At 39.9% G+C, this 18,804-nt stretch overlaps 1 protein-coding gene across 1 annotated transcript in view; it reads right to left on the bottom strand.

Annotated features, from left to right (window-relative positions):
* The window catches only part of LOC140464383 (uncharacterized), a 486,266-nt gene that overhangs the window by 89,960 nt on the left and 377,502 nt on the right, over positions 1 to 18,804 (bottom strand). Inside the window, exons 265-275 of the mRNA XM_072559375.1 lie at positions 18,052 to 18,185; positions 17,059 to 17,183; positions 14,698 to 14,857; positions 12,564 to 12,776; positions 11,723 to 11,893; positions 11,423 to 11,560; positions 11,051 to 11,100; positions 4,606 to 4,726; positions 4,052 to 4,137; positions 1,417 to 1,546; positions 221 to 411 (exon numbers count right to left, since the gene is read on the bottom strand). Coding sequence (XP_072415476.1) covers positions 221 to 411; positions 1,417 to 1,546; positions 4,052 to 4,137; positions 4,606 to 4,726; positions 11,051 to 11,100; positions 11,423 to 11,560; positions 11,723 to 11,893; positions 12,564 to 12,776; positions 14,698 to 14,857; positions 17,059 to 17,183; positions 18,052 to 18,185 — 1,519 coding nt within the window. The remainder of the gene's footprint in view (positions 1 to 220; positions 412 to 1,416; positions 1,547 to 4,051; positions 4,138 to 4,605; positions 4,727 to 11,050; positions 11,101 to 11,422; positions 11,561 to 11,722; positions 11,894 to 12,563; positions 12,777 to 14,697; positions 14,858 to 17,058; positions 17,184 to 18,051; positions 18,186 to 18,804) is intronic.

The following is an 18,804-nucleotide window of genomic DNA, read 5'->3' as shown; positions in this document are numbered from 1 at the left end:
CGAGTGAACCTTTTCTGAACTGCTTCCATAGGGAGTACACCTTTCCTTAGAAAAGGGACCAAAGACAGCATTCCAGATTTCGTCTGAGCAGTGCCTTGTATTGTTTTGGCAAAACTCCCAATTTGAACTCTGCTCACACAGAATTACACTAATGGGCAAAAACGGGCAAAAGCAGCTATTTTTAAAATTAAGAAGCACAGACGAATGGTTTCAAACTTACCCAAATCTGGTTACTCTGGTGCTAAAAACTTTTTCAATTGCATTCATTTGATCTTCGGAGTACGAGTTGCAATTCCTCAATGAATCCAAAATAGTAATGTCACTGTTTTCAATAATGGAGCCTTCAAGGTCACAGGTCAAATCACCCAATACTGTAACACTCTCCCTTGTTAGCTTTCCACCATTAAAATTCTGAAATTTAAACAGATTGAGAAACAAACTTTAACAATACAATATTTCATTTGCACACTGTTAATCCTAACTACCTATCTGGCAATATGCTTGTAAAAAGTCTATTATTACGCACTGACATTTTACTAAATATCAGAAAAGTACATCCTATGAGCTTAATATTGGACAAAAAGGTTCACCAACCAAAATAATTTTATCCACAAAAGCATTGGACTCTAAACATTAATTGTGACTGTCTCACACAATCCCTACAGTGTGGAAATCAGCCATTTTGGCCCAACAAGTCCACACTGACCCTCCGAAGAGTATCCCACCCAGATCATTCTCCCTACCCCATTACTCTACATTTACCACTAACTAATGCACCTAACCTGCACATTCCTGAACACTTTGGGCAATTTAGCATGGCCAATTCACCTAAACTGCACATCTTTGGATTGTGGAAGGAAGCCAGAGCACCCGGAGGAAACCCATGCAGACACGGGGAGAATTTCACACAGACAGTTGCCCAAGGCTGGAATCGAACCCGCAACCCGTGTGCAGAGAGGCCGGTCTCCACAGACCTGCTGAGTTTCTCCAGCATTCTTGAAGATTAGAAATTATTTCATTCAGTCTGAATTGCATAAGATAAAAGATCTATTTCAAGCAACCTGCCAAATAATTGTTTCATTAAAAAAAATGGAAAATACACAACATCAGTGAAGAAAAGAAAATATTTCATGTATAACCTTCCATTCTACCAAAAGAAATCACCAGAAACATTAAAAACCAAAAGAATGTGGATGCTGTAAATCTGAAACAAAAATATAAACGACTCAAAAAACTCAGCAGATCTGGAAACATCTGTGGAGAGAAACCAGAGTTAATGTTTCAGGTGGAGTGATGCTTCTTCAGAACCAGAAACATTAACCCCTTTGCCATCCTCCAAAGAGTGCAGCTCTGCTGGATGTTTTTAAGCATTGTCTGTGCTTCGTTCTAATTTGTGACCATTAAGCATGTCCTTACCAAACAGGCCAAGGCATCAGTCAACAGCTTTTGCCTTCTTCTTGCTCCTTTTCGTAATACATTAATGTTTGCTTTTCCAATAGCTCTGAAGAATGACTTGCAGTTTGCAGAACTCCTGAATTCAGTAGAACTGAAATAGGCAAAAGCTGGCATTTTAATGTTGATCTATTTATGCTCAAACTTGTCTAACATTGCAGCTTAAAGTCCATAAAAATCAAACTTACAGGATTAATTAGCACTCACATGACTATGGGCTAAATTGCACAGCAACTTGCAGGGTGCATATTGTTATGGATCAAACCAATCCTCATCAAAATATTCAGAAGATAGTCAAGACCCTAACCTTTTCTTATTTTAAAAGGTAAAATGTAAGGTGTTGCATTCCATGCGCAATTAATTGGTCAAACTACCTGATTTACAGCAAGACAGTTTATTCATCCACTTTAGTTGAAATACAACAAAAAAAAGGAACTGGAGTACCTTAACTCTACTGGAAAACTTAGCAGGATAATCAATATTACAATTATTAATTAACTGTTCTAATATAGTAACATCTCATATGCACCCCTTTGGCAAAATGCAAATTCAGAAAATAACAGTCTGACATGCAGCTCCTGTAGCAGGAAGAGAACCCCCAGCTTTTGGCTGTAACTGTGAGAGGGACAAAAAATACCTTCAAATCTTCAAGACCCCAACAGCGACTGCTGAAAACTAAACTTAAAATCCCTAGTTCTGCGGGAGCTTAACCAACTCAGTTAAAAATCACACAACACCAGGTTATAGTCCAACAGGTTTATTTGGAAGCAGGTGGTTGTGGAGTATAAGATCATAAAACACAGACTTTGTAACAAAGGTTTACAGTGTGATGTAACTGAAATGATACATTGAAAAAGACCCGGATTGTTTGTTAAGTCTCCCATTTATTAGAATGACCATGTTGGTTTCAGTTCTTTATATGCAAATCCCAGAACATTTTTTTAAAAGTTACATTCTCAAGTGAACTCCAACAACAGGTGCCATGTCAGCCCAGACAATGCATTAAAGGCGTGAGGTGCCCTGCGCGAGGCCGTCTACATCCCAATCTCAGACTGGTTCTGCCTTGCACAGGGTGCCTCACGCTTTCAATGCATTGTCTGGGCTGACATAGCACCTATTGTTGGAGTTCACTTGAGAACGTAACTTTTTTAAAAAAGCTCTGGGATTTACATATGAACGAACTGAAACCAACAAGGTCAAGCTAATAGATGAGAGACTTAACAAACAATCCAGGTCTTCTGTATCATTTCAGTTACATCACACTGTAAATTTTTGCTATAAATTCTGCGTCTTACAATGTGTACTCCACAACTACCTGATAAAGGAGCAGCGCTCCACAAGCTAGTGTTTCCAATTAAACTGGTGTTTCCAATTAAACTATAACCTGGTGTTCTGTGATTTTTAACTTTGGACACCCCAGTACAACACTGACATCTCCAAATCACACCAACTCAGGCCGCTGCTATTGTTCCAACTATAGAAGAAACCCCAAGGCCTCAAACTGTTTACCTTCTTACGGACTGCTCGGATCAAACTAGGACAAAGTAACCTCTTAAAGCCACAGCAGTGTCACAATATGCACATGGAAATCAGTAAACTGCAGTCTGAATTAGTCTGTTTCTTCACTTTAACTTTATCTCACTGATAAATTTAGCATTGAAGTTGGTGTATCAGTCTGACATTGCACTCCTGACATGCTAGTGTTGAGGTTTTTGTGAATATCTGAGGTTTGGGTTATGGTTGGAGTTGTGGGTTGGCTCGCCGAGCTGGTTAATTCTTTTTGCAAATGTTTAGTCTCCATCCTGACAATGAAGGACACCAACTCAACCGGAACAGGCAAAACAAAGACAAGCTCAGGAATTTCTGGAAGACGCATGCACCCACAAACATGTTGAAATAGACCCCATCTACAGACCACTATAGTATAAAACCAGAAATAGAGGCACCCGCCACGACAGACAGAACTGTATAAATTCGGGGCAAATCACAACAACAGCACTTCATCTGAAGACTACACAGCACTGAAGATGTCACCCAGAACGGGGACAAAACGTTTGCAAAATAAAACTCAATCGGCTCAGCAAACTGACCCACAACTCCATGCTAGTTTTATATCAAACACCCCCGAAAATGTTAAGGTGAGTGTACTGAAGGGTAAGTGAAGTTTCAATGGTAATTCAAGTGATAATCATGAATTAACAATCTCACTGGCTCTGCAAGTTCAACTTTATAACCTTCGGGCCTTGCTTAAAATGTGCAACTTTCGGTCATGGTAATGGATTTGGGGCTTGTCTTGCCCTGGTAGATAACTTTATCAGGATCAGCAATGGTAATCTTTTTCTAAGTATTGTACCTCTGCACAGCTGATGTAATCCTTTGGTGGGGATGAAAGGATCAAAGTAATTACATAGATCTTAGAGAGTTTTGTTGTTAGCTTGTGCATACATGAACATGGATGAATTTTCTTAAAAATCGCATTTATGTTTGGCATCTTCTCAGACTTCTCTTGACTAACTCATTCTGAATTGAAGTGCAAAGGTACAGCAGCAGACAAGGATATCCCCAAGGACGTTGCAAATGTGTATGAGAAACAACTTACTCAAAAAACAGCAAAACGTCATCAGGGAAGGTGTCTATCTCTGATGGTGTTCCAGTAGAGGTTAGTCTAAATGCCATACAGCTCAGCTGAACAGAGAGAAGATAAATGTATGATTAAAAAATAGCCAGTCCCAAAGCATATCCCGTAGAAAAATCATGGTGTCATCAATTTCAGCAAAAAACGATTGTCTGGTCATGTGAATGTTTGTGGAGTTGCTGTGCTTCAATTGTTATCAAATGGACAAACATAGCAGTTTTATCACTGGGACAATTAATATTTGAGATTGGCTTTCTGCAGTTGTACTTGTGCTATATTTGGCCTACATGGATCTTAAAGAGCTTTGGTATTACTATTACAGTAATACTGGCACAGAAATATCACCGAATGTCATACGCAGAGTGGAAAGGACCTGGGTAAGCTTACTCCTACACTGTAATTTCTGCCATAAATAGTGGTACAGTTGCAAGGCATGCACACAAAGTGGCAATGACTCTCACTTGACCCATACAAATTAAGTCCTTTTTTCCATAGGTGATTTTTATGAATGACCTCACCTGACTTGCGTCAAACACAGCCCTTTTACCCTTCATTGCTTGAACAAGCTGACGAAACGTCACTACGTTCAGTGTTCTGACTGCACCGCAACTGAAGCCTTGGAAGACGGAAGGTGAGAATCTGAAACAAATAATGGAATCATCAAATCAACATCAAGCAACTTTCTTTTCTTCCAACAGGAACCGGATTCTGTTCATTAGTGACAGCAACCCTATTCATCCTGAGGGTACATTGTGTGATTTCCCTGAAATACTATTGAGGAACACTCACCAGAAATTCCATATTTTTGTTCGTCATATTTTGACTTGTTATGCTACAACCAGTAATACATCATTTTGAACAAAATTAAGTTGTGTTCACAAAATCCAAAGATGTACAGGTCAGGTGGATTGGTCATGCTAAATTGCCCATAGTGTTAGATGCATTGGTCAGGGGTAAGTATGGGGTAGGGGAATGGGCCTGGGTTGGTTGCTCTTCGGAGGGCCGGTGTGGACTTGTTGGGCCGAAGGGCCTGTTTGTTTCCACACTGTAGGGAATCTAATCTAAAAAAAATGAGAAAAGCAACCTACAACATTTTAGCTCATGCCACCACAAGTCTACAGCCCCATCAGGGTGAAACATGTTTCATACTATTAGTAGGAATTCACACCAGTGTTGAACACAACAACAAATGTAGCTGTTTTGGTTTTTATAACCAGGAGAGGAAGGGAAATCTGTTTCCCTCTTTATAAGAGTCAATTACTGGCCATGCTGGATGATGAGGTGGAAGCAATAACTGCAAGATCACAGCGGGTCAGACAGCTTCCATGGAGATAGAGCAAGCTAATATTTCATGTCTAGGTGACTCTTCATCAGAATTGAAGTGAAGTGTGAAGGGGGTATCATTTATGCTATAGTGGGGGTGGGTTGGAGTGCTGGGGGAGAAGGAAAGTTGGTAGTTCAGATTAAGTGATCAGAATGTGAGAATGACAGAACAATGGTGTGTCTAACTGCCAGGCTAGAATGAACAGACAGTCCCTCCTGGGGTGGGGGAGGAGAGAGAGGGTGACAGAGAATGTAACAAGCAAGCTAAAAGAAAGAGAACGAATGCATTCACAATTGAAGGTGTTGAACTCAATATTGAGCCCAGAAGGTTGTAAACTGACTAGTCTGAAGATGAGATGCTGTTCCTCCAGTTTGTGCTATGAGCCAGTGGAGCATTGCAGCTAGGCCAGACAAGTGATGAGAGACAACAAACACTGCAGATGCTGGAATCCAAAATAGACAGGCAGGAGGCTAGAAGAACACAACAGATCAGGCAGCATCAGAAGATGGAGAAGTCGACGTTTCAGGTGTAATCAATCTTTAGGACAGACAAGTGGGCATGCGAGCAAGCAGCTGTGTTTCTCAATCACCCTTTCTCCCCTTCCCCCACCCCAGGGGGATTGTCTGTTCTTTCCAGCCTGGCAGTTAAACATACTATTGTTCTGTCTTTCTCAGATTCTAATTACCACACTCCCTGTCCCCACACACCTCCTCCTCCTCATCCTACCCCCCCACACCCCCCCCCCCACCCCCCCTTACCCTCCACACTTCACTTTAGCTCTGATGACAAGTCATCTGGACTTGAAATATTAGCTTGCTCTCTCTCTCTCTATTGATGCTGCTTGACCCGTTGTGATCTCCAGCAATTTTGTTTTCAGTTCCCTCTTTATAACCTCCACTGGTCATAACAAATTAGTTGTAAAATTTATTTTTGCCATGTAGCTATCACACCAAGTAAAACTTGGCTAACTAGATGAAAAGGAGGGAGCCAAATCTAAGCATTCATTGAGTAAAGGAAAGAGGAATTTTATTAACTACCAACCCTGAGTAAATAATACAGCAATAAACACAATTTGGAGCACATTTATGGTCAATACATTTAAAAAGAAGGACGGTGTCCAGTCCAAACATGAGGATAAGAGCAAACTAGCTTAAATTTCTTACAGTTCTTGAGTTGTGAGAGTGAAAGCTGAGTCCATGGCCATTTGATTGTTGTATTATTTCCTCAGCAGATTTCTCTGCTGATCTTAATGGATAGATAGATTAGATTAGACTCCCTACAATGTGGAAACAGGCCCTTCGGCCCAACCAGTCCACATCGACCCTCCAAAGAGTAACCCACCCAGACCCATTTCTCTAACATTATGGGCAATTTAGCATGGCCAATTCACCTGACCTGCACATTAGATTAGATTACTTACAGTGTGGAAACAGGCCCTTCGGCCCAACAAGTCCACACCGACCCGCCGAAGCGTATACCACCCAGACCCATACTCCTACATTTACCCCTTCACCTAACACTACGGACAATTCAGCATGGTCAATTCACCTAACTTGCACATTTTTGGATTGTGGGAGGAAACCGGTGCACCCGGAGAAAACCCAAGCAGACACGGGGAGAATGTGCAAACTCCACAGAGAGTCGCCTGAGGCGGGAATTGAACCCGGGTCTCTGGCACTGTGAGGCAGCAGTGCTAACCACTGTGCCACCGTGCCGCCCACATCTTTGGAATGAAACCTGCCCTGGGACAATTTGATACACATCTGAGTCTTCTTCACTATTCTTCAGTATTGCAGAGTTTTCAGCCTGGGAAAACAAATAAACTATAATTGGGAGTAAACAAACACATTATATTTCAGTTCCTGGCTTGGCCAAGAAGAGAGAGAAATAAAATGGATTCATAGCAACGGAACTGGAAGGCTTTTTCTTTTTGGTCTGCTTTATGACTTAGCTCTCCAAAAAACTGTCCAGCAAAGAATCAATTTGTGAAAACAACCATCATCCAAGAAATCCAGGATCCTACAAATTTTACTTTTCGCAGACATAAGGCATAAAACAGACCAAAGAGAAAATGCCTTCCAGGTTCCGTCGCTCTGAATCCATAGCTTTCTCTCTCTCTGCTCGGCCAAGCCAGGAACTGAAATATAGTTTGTTTGTTTGCTCCGGATTACAGTTTCATTGTTTTTCCCAGGCTGAAAACTTTGCAATACCGAAGGATAGTGAAGACGACTCAGATGTGTATCAAACTGTCTCAGAGCAGGTTTCAGTTTATCTATCCATTAAGATCAGCAGCTAAATCCACCCAAATGTGGAACATTTCCCCTACATAGAGAGCTACTGTTTAACTAAGCTTGATATTGTTGCAGAGATCCAGAACTTTATCCAATCTTTGAACACTGCCTTTGGATGCCTAAGGATCAACATCTGTGTTGATACCATGATCCACATGTATGAGGCAGTCATCCTTCCAATTTTTCTATGGCTTTAAATTTGGATCATGTATAGATGCTATCTCAAAAGCCCAGAGAAGTACCATCAACACTGTTTGAGGCGGATTCTCTGCATCACTTGAGAGGACAGACAGTACTAGCATCAGTGTCCTTCAATGAGCCAATAGCACCAACATTTGAAACCAAATCTGCTGGGCCGCTCACATCCTGAGGATACCTGAGTTCCAATTGCCAAAGCAAGTCATTGCCCAGCTGAAGGAAGGCACTTGAATGAGAGGACGACACAGGAAGCATTTCAAAGAAATGCAAACAGAACGCACTAAACCAGCTGCAATGAAGTGATCATTTCATCCAAAGACAGTGAAACCAGATAACTAAGTCAACAATAAGAAATTTGCATTCTGTTTAATTCACTTTTCCAAAATAGGTTCATATATTGGGAATTTAATGCAGAGTTTGCCAACAATCACTCTCTAATGAGTATGATTGTCCACCCAGGAAATTAAACTGAATGCAAATTTCTTATTGTTGACTTAGTTATCTGGTTTCACTGTCTTTGGATGAAATGATCACTTCATTGCAGCTGGTTTAGTGCGTTCTGTTTGCATTTCTTTGAAATGCTTCCTGTGTCGCCCTCTCATTCGAGTGCCTTCCTTCAGCTGGGCAATGACTTGCTTTGGCAATTGGAACTCAGGTATCCTCAGGATGTGAGCAGCCCAGCAGATTTGATTTCAAATGTTGGTGCTATTGGCTCATTGAAGGACACTGATGCTAGTACTGTCTGTCCCTCAAGAAATGCAACATTAATGTCAACAAGTGGGAGGCAGCTCCTCTGTGAAGGGAGGCAATTCTTTGAGCATAATGGAGAAGGTGGCGGAGAAGGGAATGGCAGCGATCTCCAGGCTAAGGAAAATTGCATTTCCCGGAAACTACCTGAGAAACTATGGTGCGAGATGTGGCTCTAGGATCCAGCTTATCAGCCACATGAGGACACACAGAACCCATGACTCTTGTAATAGAATTTCCTGGGTGGACAATCATACTCATTAGAGAGTGATTGTTGGCAAACTCTGTATTAAATTCCCAATATATGAACCTATTTTGGAAAAGTGAATTAAACAGAATGCAAATTTCTTATTGTTGACTTAGTTATCTGGTTTCACTGTCTTTGGATGAAATGATCACTTCATTGCAGCTGGTTTAGTGCGTTCTGTTTGGATTCCCCAGACCTGACTTGATCTATCTTTAGATCAGCTTTGTCCTTTTTGAAAAGTCACTTCAGTCTGTGAAGGTCTTGGATATAAAAAGCAAATGATGGAAGTTGAATATTGATCATCCCCATCCTCTATGATAGGAGAGCCCAACACATCAGTGCAAAAGATAAGATGAAATAATTTGCAATGATCTTCAGCAAGAACTCACAAGATGGATGATCCAACCTGGCTTCCTCGGCAGGTCTCCGGCATCAGAGAGACTGGCCTCCAGCAGATTTGATCCAATCCATGTGGTTTAAGAATAGGCTGAAGGCACAGGCTATGGGTCCTGACAACATTCTGCCAACACGCCTGAAGTCTTGTGCTCCAGAATTTGCCACACCCCTAGCCTAGCTGTTCCAGTACAGCTACAACACTGGTATCTATCTGACTGTACTCAAAAAGCAAGTCAAATCCAATCTAGTCAAACACTGCCCCAACATTCCACTCTTGATAATATGTAAAGTGATGGTGGGTCATCAAGTGTGTCATTAAAGAACACTTGCTTTTCAATAGTCTGCTTAATGAAACTCAGTTTGAATTTAGCTACACAGCTGCTGACCTCATTGTAGCCTTAGTTTGAACATGGGTAAAAGAACTGAATTCTAAGATAACGTAAGAGTGACAGCCCTTGATATCAAGGCCAAATTTGACTGACTCAGATGCCACATGACACCACACAATAGTCCTACAGGTTTATTTAAAATCAGCAGCTTTAAAAGCACAGCTCTTTCATCAGGTGAAGTCGAGGGAAGCGCACAGGCACAGCATATAGAGATGGAGAGGTACATACTCATATTATTCCTGCCATTTGGTTTGCATCTAGCACCATCTTATTTGTGATCGTTTGTAATTATCTCTTTGCCTTAATTAATCCTTTCATAGGTCATTCCTTCACTTGCTATTCAGCTGTTGACACTTCACCGTTTGACACTTTTGATCACCCGCAAAGACTTGTTATTCAGCCTGTCAACACTCCACTCACACTATTTGCACTTATCTGTTGACACTCTTAATTACCTGGAATTATTCTGCCATTATCTCTCTGTCTGTGCCTGTGTGTTTCTTTCCACGTGACCTGACAAATGAGCAGCACTCCGAAAGCTTGTGATTTCAAATAAATCCATTGGACTATAACCTATTGTCGGGTGACCTCTGTTTGTATTCGTACTGGCAACACTGGCACATTCACATCACTGTATTTGATGGAACGTGGTATTAAGGAAACTGAACAAAATTTAGAGTCTATGGGGGACAGAAAGAAAACTCTGCACTGGTTGGAATTATCCAAGGAGCAGAAGAATCTACATTTCAGGCAAAAAGCCCTTCATCAGGAAGCTGATTCTCCTGCTCCTCGGATGTTGCCTGACCTGCTGTGCTTTTCCAGCATCACAATCTCGACTCTAGTCTCCAGCATCTGCAGTCCTCATTTTCGACTGGTTGGAATTATACCTGACTCAACTCTGTTCCCAAGGATGGAACATTGGAAGAGATAACTATTGAAACAAGGTTTGATTGCAGCACAAAGGCTTCTTTACACATTCAAAGAGCAGCATAAAGCAAATTGAAATTGGTCTATTTCTGGAGATAATAAATATTTGTGTGATTAATATATATTTTGCAGATGAAAAAATGAAACTACTTCAGTCATTATGTAGCATAAAAGATTACAACAGGATCATTGCAAATACATTAATTCCTTGCTAAATTAATTCATAATTAACAGTGACAAAATATTCCATGCTCCATCAACCACTTAATAATTATCTAATTAAACACTATTCTGATATTTTTAAAAGGTATATGTTACTCCATATGGAATATATTCCTTTGTATGAATATAAACAATTACATCAATAGTGAGGAAGCCCGACCCAGACAGATATATGAATGAAGAAAAGCATTTTGGACAGATGAACAGTCAGCTATTACTTACCTGATGTAATCATTGTTTTTTCTTACAATGTTTTCAAAGAATACAGAAGCCTAAGAAGGGAAAGTTATGAAAATGTATTACTAAGCTTTTAGGAAACTGTATCATTAATAGTCAGACATAGAAATGAAAGCAGTTAAAAAGCACACTCTGGTATAATTCCATGCTTATTCATTAGTGACTTAATCCTTACACTTGGGGAAATTGGTCAAACTTTCATTTTACCTCTCTCAGCTCATTCTGAATTCTCAACACATTGACTCCGATAAACTCCCATTACACAAATTAGCAAGGGGAATACTGCAAGTTAAATAATTTCCAAACAGATTTATTCTGAATGTGTCACATGGGTAAATGAAGAATATGATTCCTTACTTGTTCTGGCACCCACTGTTTATTATTGACATCATTAAGACTGAGGTCTGATGTCAGGTGCACACGTGAGATCTGATGAACTAGTTCATTTGGAATCTTCCGCACTGCTCTTAATGGATTAGTTTCAGTCTGCAAAACCTGGATTTAAATGAAAAGCAGTGTAATTTAAGAAATACACTGTATTCTGTAGCTGGACTCAACAGTGTTAAAGCTTCCTGTACTTAAATAAACACAACGTACAGATACAGGCAATGACAGTAATTTGATTTTCCTTAGACCATTGATATGCATGACATTTACCTTGAGAACAATAATCTGCTGTGTTGGTTGTGGTGCTACCAGAATATTTCTGACAAACGTAGGACTGGAAGTCACACTGACAAGAACTCTGGGTTCAACGGTTTCAAAAACCCTGCTTGGAACACCTTGCACCAAGGTTCCAAGTTCAAGTAGATTGTTTGTGGTATTGAGCTAATAAATATAAGAAAAAGGAAAGAATGAATTCAAAACCATGAAACAAAACACAGCCAAACTAACTTTAATCTAAGCGTGGAAGACAAAACTTTAGATTTCTTCTGCCTTTGCCTCCCCAATCAACAACACCCTTACACCACTAATCCTGACCCCTTTGTCCCAAACACCTCGAAAACCTCTTATCCAGCACAAGTGTTGCTTGGTGACAATGGTTGATTCATATCCCAGTCACCAATTTCAACTGCAAACAAGTTCATGACCAAAACAAAACTGACTGAAGAGAGTGAGTTTTCTTTTGCTAGAAACATGCTAATCATCAAAATCCTTTCCTCCACTGTCTTTAAGCTGAGCAGGGAATCTTATAGGTGCTTGATCCCAGGAAACCATTCGATAGTTGAAACATTTCTCAATATACAGTCAATTCTGCTATAACATGTTTTTTGCTAATGCAAATTGGCTGTAACGCAATTGGACAAGTAAGGAACGCTGTATCTAAAGTGTGAACTTTTAAAGTGTGCATTGGCTATAATGCAATTCTGGAATAACCGCCTGTATTAAACTACATTTTTTTAGGACATCTTACTGTAATTATATATCAAATTCCCATGTGTATTTCAGAATAGAGTATGATTATAAAACTTTAGTTCCTTGTTAACTCAGTCCTTACCTCTACTCCACTAATGGATAACTTGGACACAATGGAATTGGCTTGGCCACGGTTCCATCCTCTGACAGAACTCAAACTTGGCAGAGATGCCTTAAAATTATTTGCCTCAGTTTCTTCAATCTGTGACACTGAGAGTCCGACTGCTGTTTGCTGCAAACTATTTAGAGTGCTGGCCGAAAAGTTGCTGATTCTACTCACTAATGATTTTGAAAGCTGCAGAAAAACAAGAAACAAGGAACGCACTTAAAGTTGGACACGGTTGAAGAGAAATTCAGTAGCTAAGTGAAAGATTAGGTACAGTATTTGGTTTAACTAACTTTGGTTGGTAATAGTTGCAATTCAATTTTTCAAGATATTTCAAGAGCCTCCTTTGACTATCAGTTAATGTGGTCTTTCTATCCCACTCCCATCTGATACTGTGGTGCAAGGGAATACCAATTACTTGGCTAACTTCATATCACCATGTTTTCAAGCTGTAGTCTCAGGAAATTAGGAGGTCTTGCAAGGAGATCACAATTAATTGCTTGAAAGTCATCAAAATTCATTTTAATTTTTAACTATATATTTTGCTTACACTCATTGAGAAAGCTTTCTCTGCAGTCAATATCTGACAATGAACTCTATTTTAATTTACGAGCAGGAAAGCATGGGCGGCAGGTTGATGCAGTGGAAAGCACTCCTGCCCCTTTATATCCAAAGCCAATTGCTAAAACCTGTTGGATTTAGCTGTTCTCACCTTCTTTGCACTGATCAGCAGCACAATGGCTCAGTAGTTAGCACTGTTGCCTCACAGCTCCAGGGACCCAGGTTTGATTCTACCCTTGGGCGACTGACTGTGTGGGTTTCGTCTGGGTGCTCTGGTTTCCTCCCACAGTCCAAAGATGCACAGGTTAGGTGGATCAGCCATGCCAAATTGCCCAAGTATCCAGGGATGTGCAGAAGAGCCGAATTAGCCATAGGACATATAGGGATAGGGATGTGGGTCTCAGCAGGTACTGAGTTGGATAGTCCAGGTAATTTATCCCAGGTTTAAAATATTAAAACTGACCCAACCAGATTTCTGGAAAGAGAATTCTACATTTCTATCACCTTTGCATGACGAAGTGCATAATTTTATACTTCAATGGCCCAACTCTAAGTTAGTATTTTATATTAACAACAACACTATGGTAACTAGGGACCATTTTTAGCAATAGTGGGTGATTAATGAGATATTTGCCTTTTGATGAAATATACCTCAGTATTCAGCAGACAGCAAGTCTTACTTTCCATCGTCATTAGTAGAGCCAGTGAGAGATTGTTGAAAAAAGGAACACCAGCAGGTTTTCTGGGTGATGAGCTGACTTGCCTCAGCCAATGTCTGACTCATGGAGTTATAGAGATGTACAGCAGGGAAACAAGACGACCAGATATCCTAACCTAATCAAGTCCCATTTGCAAGCACTTGGCCCATATCCCTCTAAACCTTTCCTATTCATATGCCTTTTAAATGCTTTAGTTGTACCAGCCTCCAACATTTCCTCTGGCAGCTCATTCAATACACACACCACCCTCTGTGTGAAAAAGTTGCTCCTTAGGTCCCTTTTAAATCTTTTCCTTCTCATCCTAAACCTATGCCTTCTAGTTCTGGACTCCCTGCCTTTGGGAAAAGACCTTGGCTAATTCACCCTATCCATGCCCATCATGATTTTTTAAATCTCTATAAAGTGGTTTTCAAAGTTTCCATAAACAGTAAGTGCTCTGTCCAGGTAGGGTACTGCAACGAATTGAAGATAAGTGCAAGGCTCTGTCTGAGGGTAATTTTGACTTTGGTTAATTATGCTAATGACTAAACCAGGTGACACTAATATCAACATAAACCAAAATCAGAATAGATGTTTAATCAGCAGCTAATCCAACAGCACCTATGTTGTACAACTTTTCAAAGTGAAGGTACTTCTACCCCAACTTGGTTAGTGTGGATTGGTTGGACCAAAGGGTGTATTATCAAGTGCATGACTCTATGACTCAATGCTTAGAATGCCTCCTAGCGTTTGAACATGACTGTGCCAAACAACAGATATACATACAATCTGTGCAGTGGTACAAGTGTATTGAATTATTTTCCTTGAGCTTTTGAAGATTATTTTATTACCTTGATCTGTTCATCAGTTGTTTGAGATAATGTTTCATTGGACGATGTGTTGAACCCACAGACTTGGTTTACCCTTTCAATGACAGACAAGGTCTGCTCTCCATTCAAGGATTCAAATATGTCTGTGCCAGCAGCGAAGCAAATAAGAGAATCTGGAATGCTACAAGCAAATACCAGAGGTTTATTGGTAGGTATTTCAGACTCATAAATAATTATCAGGAATCCACATCCATATATTTACTAAGAATCAACATAAACATTGTAGTTACTTTGAAACCGCTGTTCTACATTTGATTTATTCCAAAGCTGATTAATCCTAAGCAGTCATCAACTCAGGTACAAACTATAAAACTAAATGCCCTTTTTAAAAGTTATTCATACAGATTAGATCCTAGCTGCAAAGACAATAATTAATAGATTGAACACTTACAATGATGAAGTCAGAAGTCACATGACACCAGGTTATAGTCCAACAGGTTTATTTGAAACCACAGGTTTTCAGAGCACTGGTGAAGTCACTTCACCAGACAAAGAAGCAGCACTCTGAAAGCTTGTGATTTCAAATAAATCTGCTTGACTATAACCTGGTGTTGTGTGACTTCTGACTTTGTCTACCTAATTCCAACATCTGCACCTTCACATCATTTACAATGATGAGAACAGGATACCAAAAATCTGGGTCCGCTACGTAGATGACACCTTTGTCATCACAAAACGAAACAAGATAGAAGAGACATTCAACATCATCAACAACACACTCACAGGCATAAAGTTCACCAAGGAGGAAGAAACCGATAACAAACTCACATTCCTGGATGTCACAGTCGAAAGAAAGGACAACGGAGAACTACAAACCTGCGTATACAGAAAACCAACAAACACTGACCAAATACTTAACTACACCAGCAATCATCCCAACACACACAAACGAAGCTGTATCAGAACACTATTCCAACGAGCCACCACACACTGCAGCACAGACGAACTTCGGAAAACAGAGGAGAACCACCTATACGATGTATTCAAAAAGAATGGATACTCAAAAAATAGAGTCTGCAGATTCCTCAAGAATAAACCACGACAAGCAGACCAAACACAGCCAGAAACCCTAACCACCTTACCATACATCAAAGAAGTTTCAGAAATGACAGCCAGACTACTAAGACCCCTTGGAATCCTAGTAGCACACAAACCCACCAACACTCTCAAACAAAAACTAACAAACTTAAAAGACCCGGTACAACCCATGGACAAACCAATGTCATCTACAAAATTCCATGCAAGGACTGCCACAAACATTACGTAGGACAAACAGGAAGAAAGTTAGCCACCAGGATACACAAACCCAGCTAGCCACAAAAAGACACGACCCTCTCTCCCTCATAGCCCTACACACGGATGAAAAAAAACACCATTTCGACTGAGACAACACATCTATCCTGGGACAGGCTAAGCAAAGACATGCCAGAGAATTCCTAGAGGCCTGGCACTCCAACCACAATGCTATGAACAAACACATAGATCCATCCAGATGCCATCTATCAACCCTTAAAAAACAAACAGGAAATGACATCACCACAAACCCCAGGAACCCCATCCAGGAGAAAGATATAATAGAAAACAGGAGACAACAGCTTTGCTTCACTTGGAGGTCGCCACTGATGATGTTACCTAGCCAGGTAATGAAACGTCTGGATATCAAACCTACAGCTCAGCGAGCAAAACCTACACCCTAAACCTCAAACTGAACTACAAACCTTCACAAACCTTGCAAAAACCAAAAAAGCAACGTTGTGCATTTGGGATAAATTTCCCTTGATTGATGAATGACCTTTAGGACTGCAGTCTGCAATACAGTCATTAATTTAAAGCATTAAATAGCCCAGGCACTCAATGGTACCATAAGCTGGGAATAAAGATGATAGCATGAATTGACCAATTGTCACAATGGCCCTAGATAATCCCACACTATCCAACAAAAAGACAATAATTTTGTGATGTCCTCTCCCTGTGAATCAGGCAACATTGGACTATATTATTAATAATGAATTAGTGCAGTTTTTTTCCCACAGAATTGAGACCATGTTCTGTCAGCACAGTGCAGCTAAGTGTATGATGTAATGTCTTGAGTTTGAAGTGGGCATTGAAAAGACTAATTTGGATGTTTCTTTACAAACCTCAACCAAATGTGCATACAGAAGATTGTTGTTATTTAATGTTTAGGTAAAGTTCATATTGATAAAGTTTATGGGTTTTTAGCAGCACAAACGTAATTAAAAACATTTTTGAACAATGTGCATGTTTTCAAACCATATTCAATCTCTAATGATTATGCAAAAACATTATCTGTTGAACACATACCTCAAGACATCAATGCTTTGGTTGCCATTCACCAGGAAAGTAAGATAGAGCTTTGAGATTTCAATGGGTAATGTCAAATTCTTTAGGAGTAGCAGGTTCTCAGGGTTTGCTGCGAAGACTTGAAGCTACACAAAGCAGATTGATGGAATGAGAAATACCTTACCGCCAAATATGCACTTTATTGAATCACAAAAGGTTGCTGATGCTACATGTATCAAAACTAAAATGTTAGAACGCTAGTACGTTGCATTAATCACCAGTCATGGAAATTGCATAAGTGATACAGCCCATTTTGCCTGACCAATGTTGTGCTGTATCTCGAATATCCCTGTATTCTCCATTCACTCAACTATTGTATTCTTAACAAAGTTAATTCTTCAATCATGAAGTGCTTTCTTCATTCTTGGGATGTTGGGTAGGCCAGAATTTTTTGCCCATTCCAAATTGCCCTGTTGTATAAAGTGATGATTTTGAAAAGGTTAATGTTGGACACTGCAGCACGCATGTTCCCAATCTGATGAGTTTTGGATGGACAATTGGGAATGTAGCTTGTGATTCCAGTGGGGTTAGTCATATCTGATTGCTGATAGACGAAATTATTAAGGCGAACTGGCCAATGTAACTTATATCGATTGCTACCATGCAATAAACTACAAAGACCAGAGCCTGTTCTTATTAACACTATCATTGCTAACCAAACAGGCCCTTGGACCTAGTATGAAAAGGAAGATGAGTGGCACAACTTTACCCCAATCATTAGCTGGTAGCGTTTGTTTCTGCAACAATGATAGTGTTCCTTCCTTTCATTCAGTCAAAGGTCTGGATCCAAATCTCACCTGCTCTAGAGCTGTGTAATATCATCTCTGAATAGGTTTTTTATTGGAAAATAACGACACCCTGTCAGTGAAAACCTCACTATTGAGGGAAGGACAATCTTTCTAGAACTCAATCCTTTTGGTAGCATATCTCAATAGTAAATCGAGAATAACGTACAATTGACGCATTGCTGGTGAATGATTCAAGATCAGATGCTGTCACGTTATTCATGAAGAGTCCCAGATATTGAGCAAACCAGGCAGTGGAGTTCAAGACTGGGTCATTCACATCATAGCATTTAGGTTTGGGCTCTGTTAAACAAAGCAAACAAAGCAATGATTTAAGAATGATGTAAACACATCCTTAGAAATTAAAAATCAATTGTTTCTTTCAATCCATAAGAATAAAAATCTGCAGTTTTTAAAAAATCTTCTGCCCAGACTGTTTTGATAGGGCTACATCTGTTTGGAAGGACATTTCCCTTTATTCCAAGTGTCTTGTGTCAAGCAGATCAAAAATTACTACACTTGTATATTAATGTTATGAGAAAATGTTGCACTGAGGGATGTATTTGTCGGTGCCTTGATTTGGTAGACAATGCTTGGGTTTGGTCTACGGTGGACAGTTTTGGCTATGGCACTGGTGAATAGTAGAAATCAAAACCTTTTCTTAAAAGAATTGTTGAGATGCTTCACAATTTGTAAAACAAAAAATTACTTCAGGCAAGTGTTCAATAATGACAATTTTTACAACTCAGTTCTGTTTATTATTTTAAACTTTGGGTTATGTGAACATCATCCATGTGGGTCACCATTTTATCTCCTGACGTGGAGGTAAGTACAATAGAAGACATGAATTTTTATTTGATTACCTGTCAAATATGCTGTTGCATGAAAATAGTTGCAAAGTGTGACAAGAAAAAAATAGTTT

Source organism: Chiloscyllium punctatum, chromosome 40, assembly GCF_047496795.1.
Source record: "Chiloscyllium punctatum isolate Juve2018m chromosome 40, sChiPun1.3, whole genome shotgun sequence".
NCBI classification, from domain to species: Eukaryota; Metazoa; Chordata; class Chondrichthyes; order Orectolobiformes; family Hemiscylliidae; genus Chiloscyllium; species Chiloscyllium punctatum.
The sequence above is the reverse complement of the archived record's forward strand: the minus strand, read 5'-3'. Positions and strand labels throughout refer to the sequence as shown.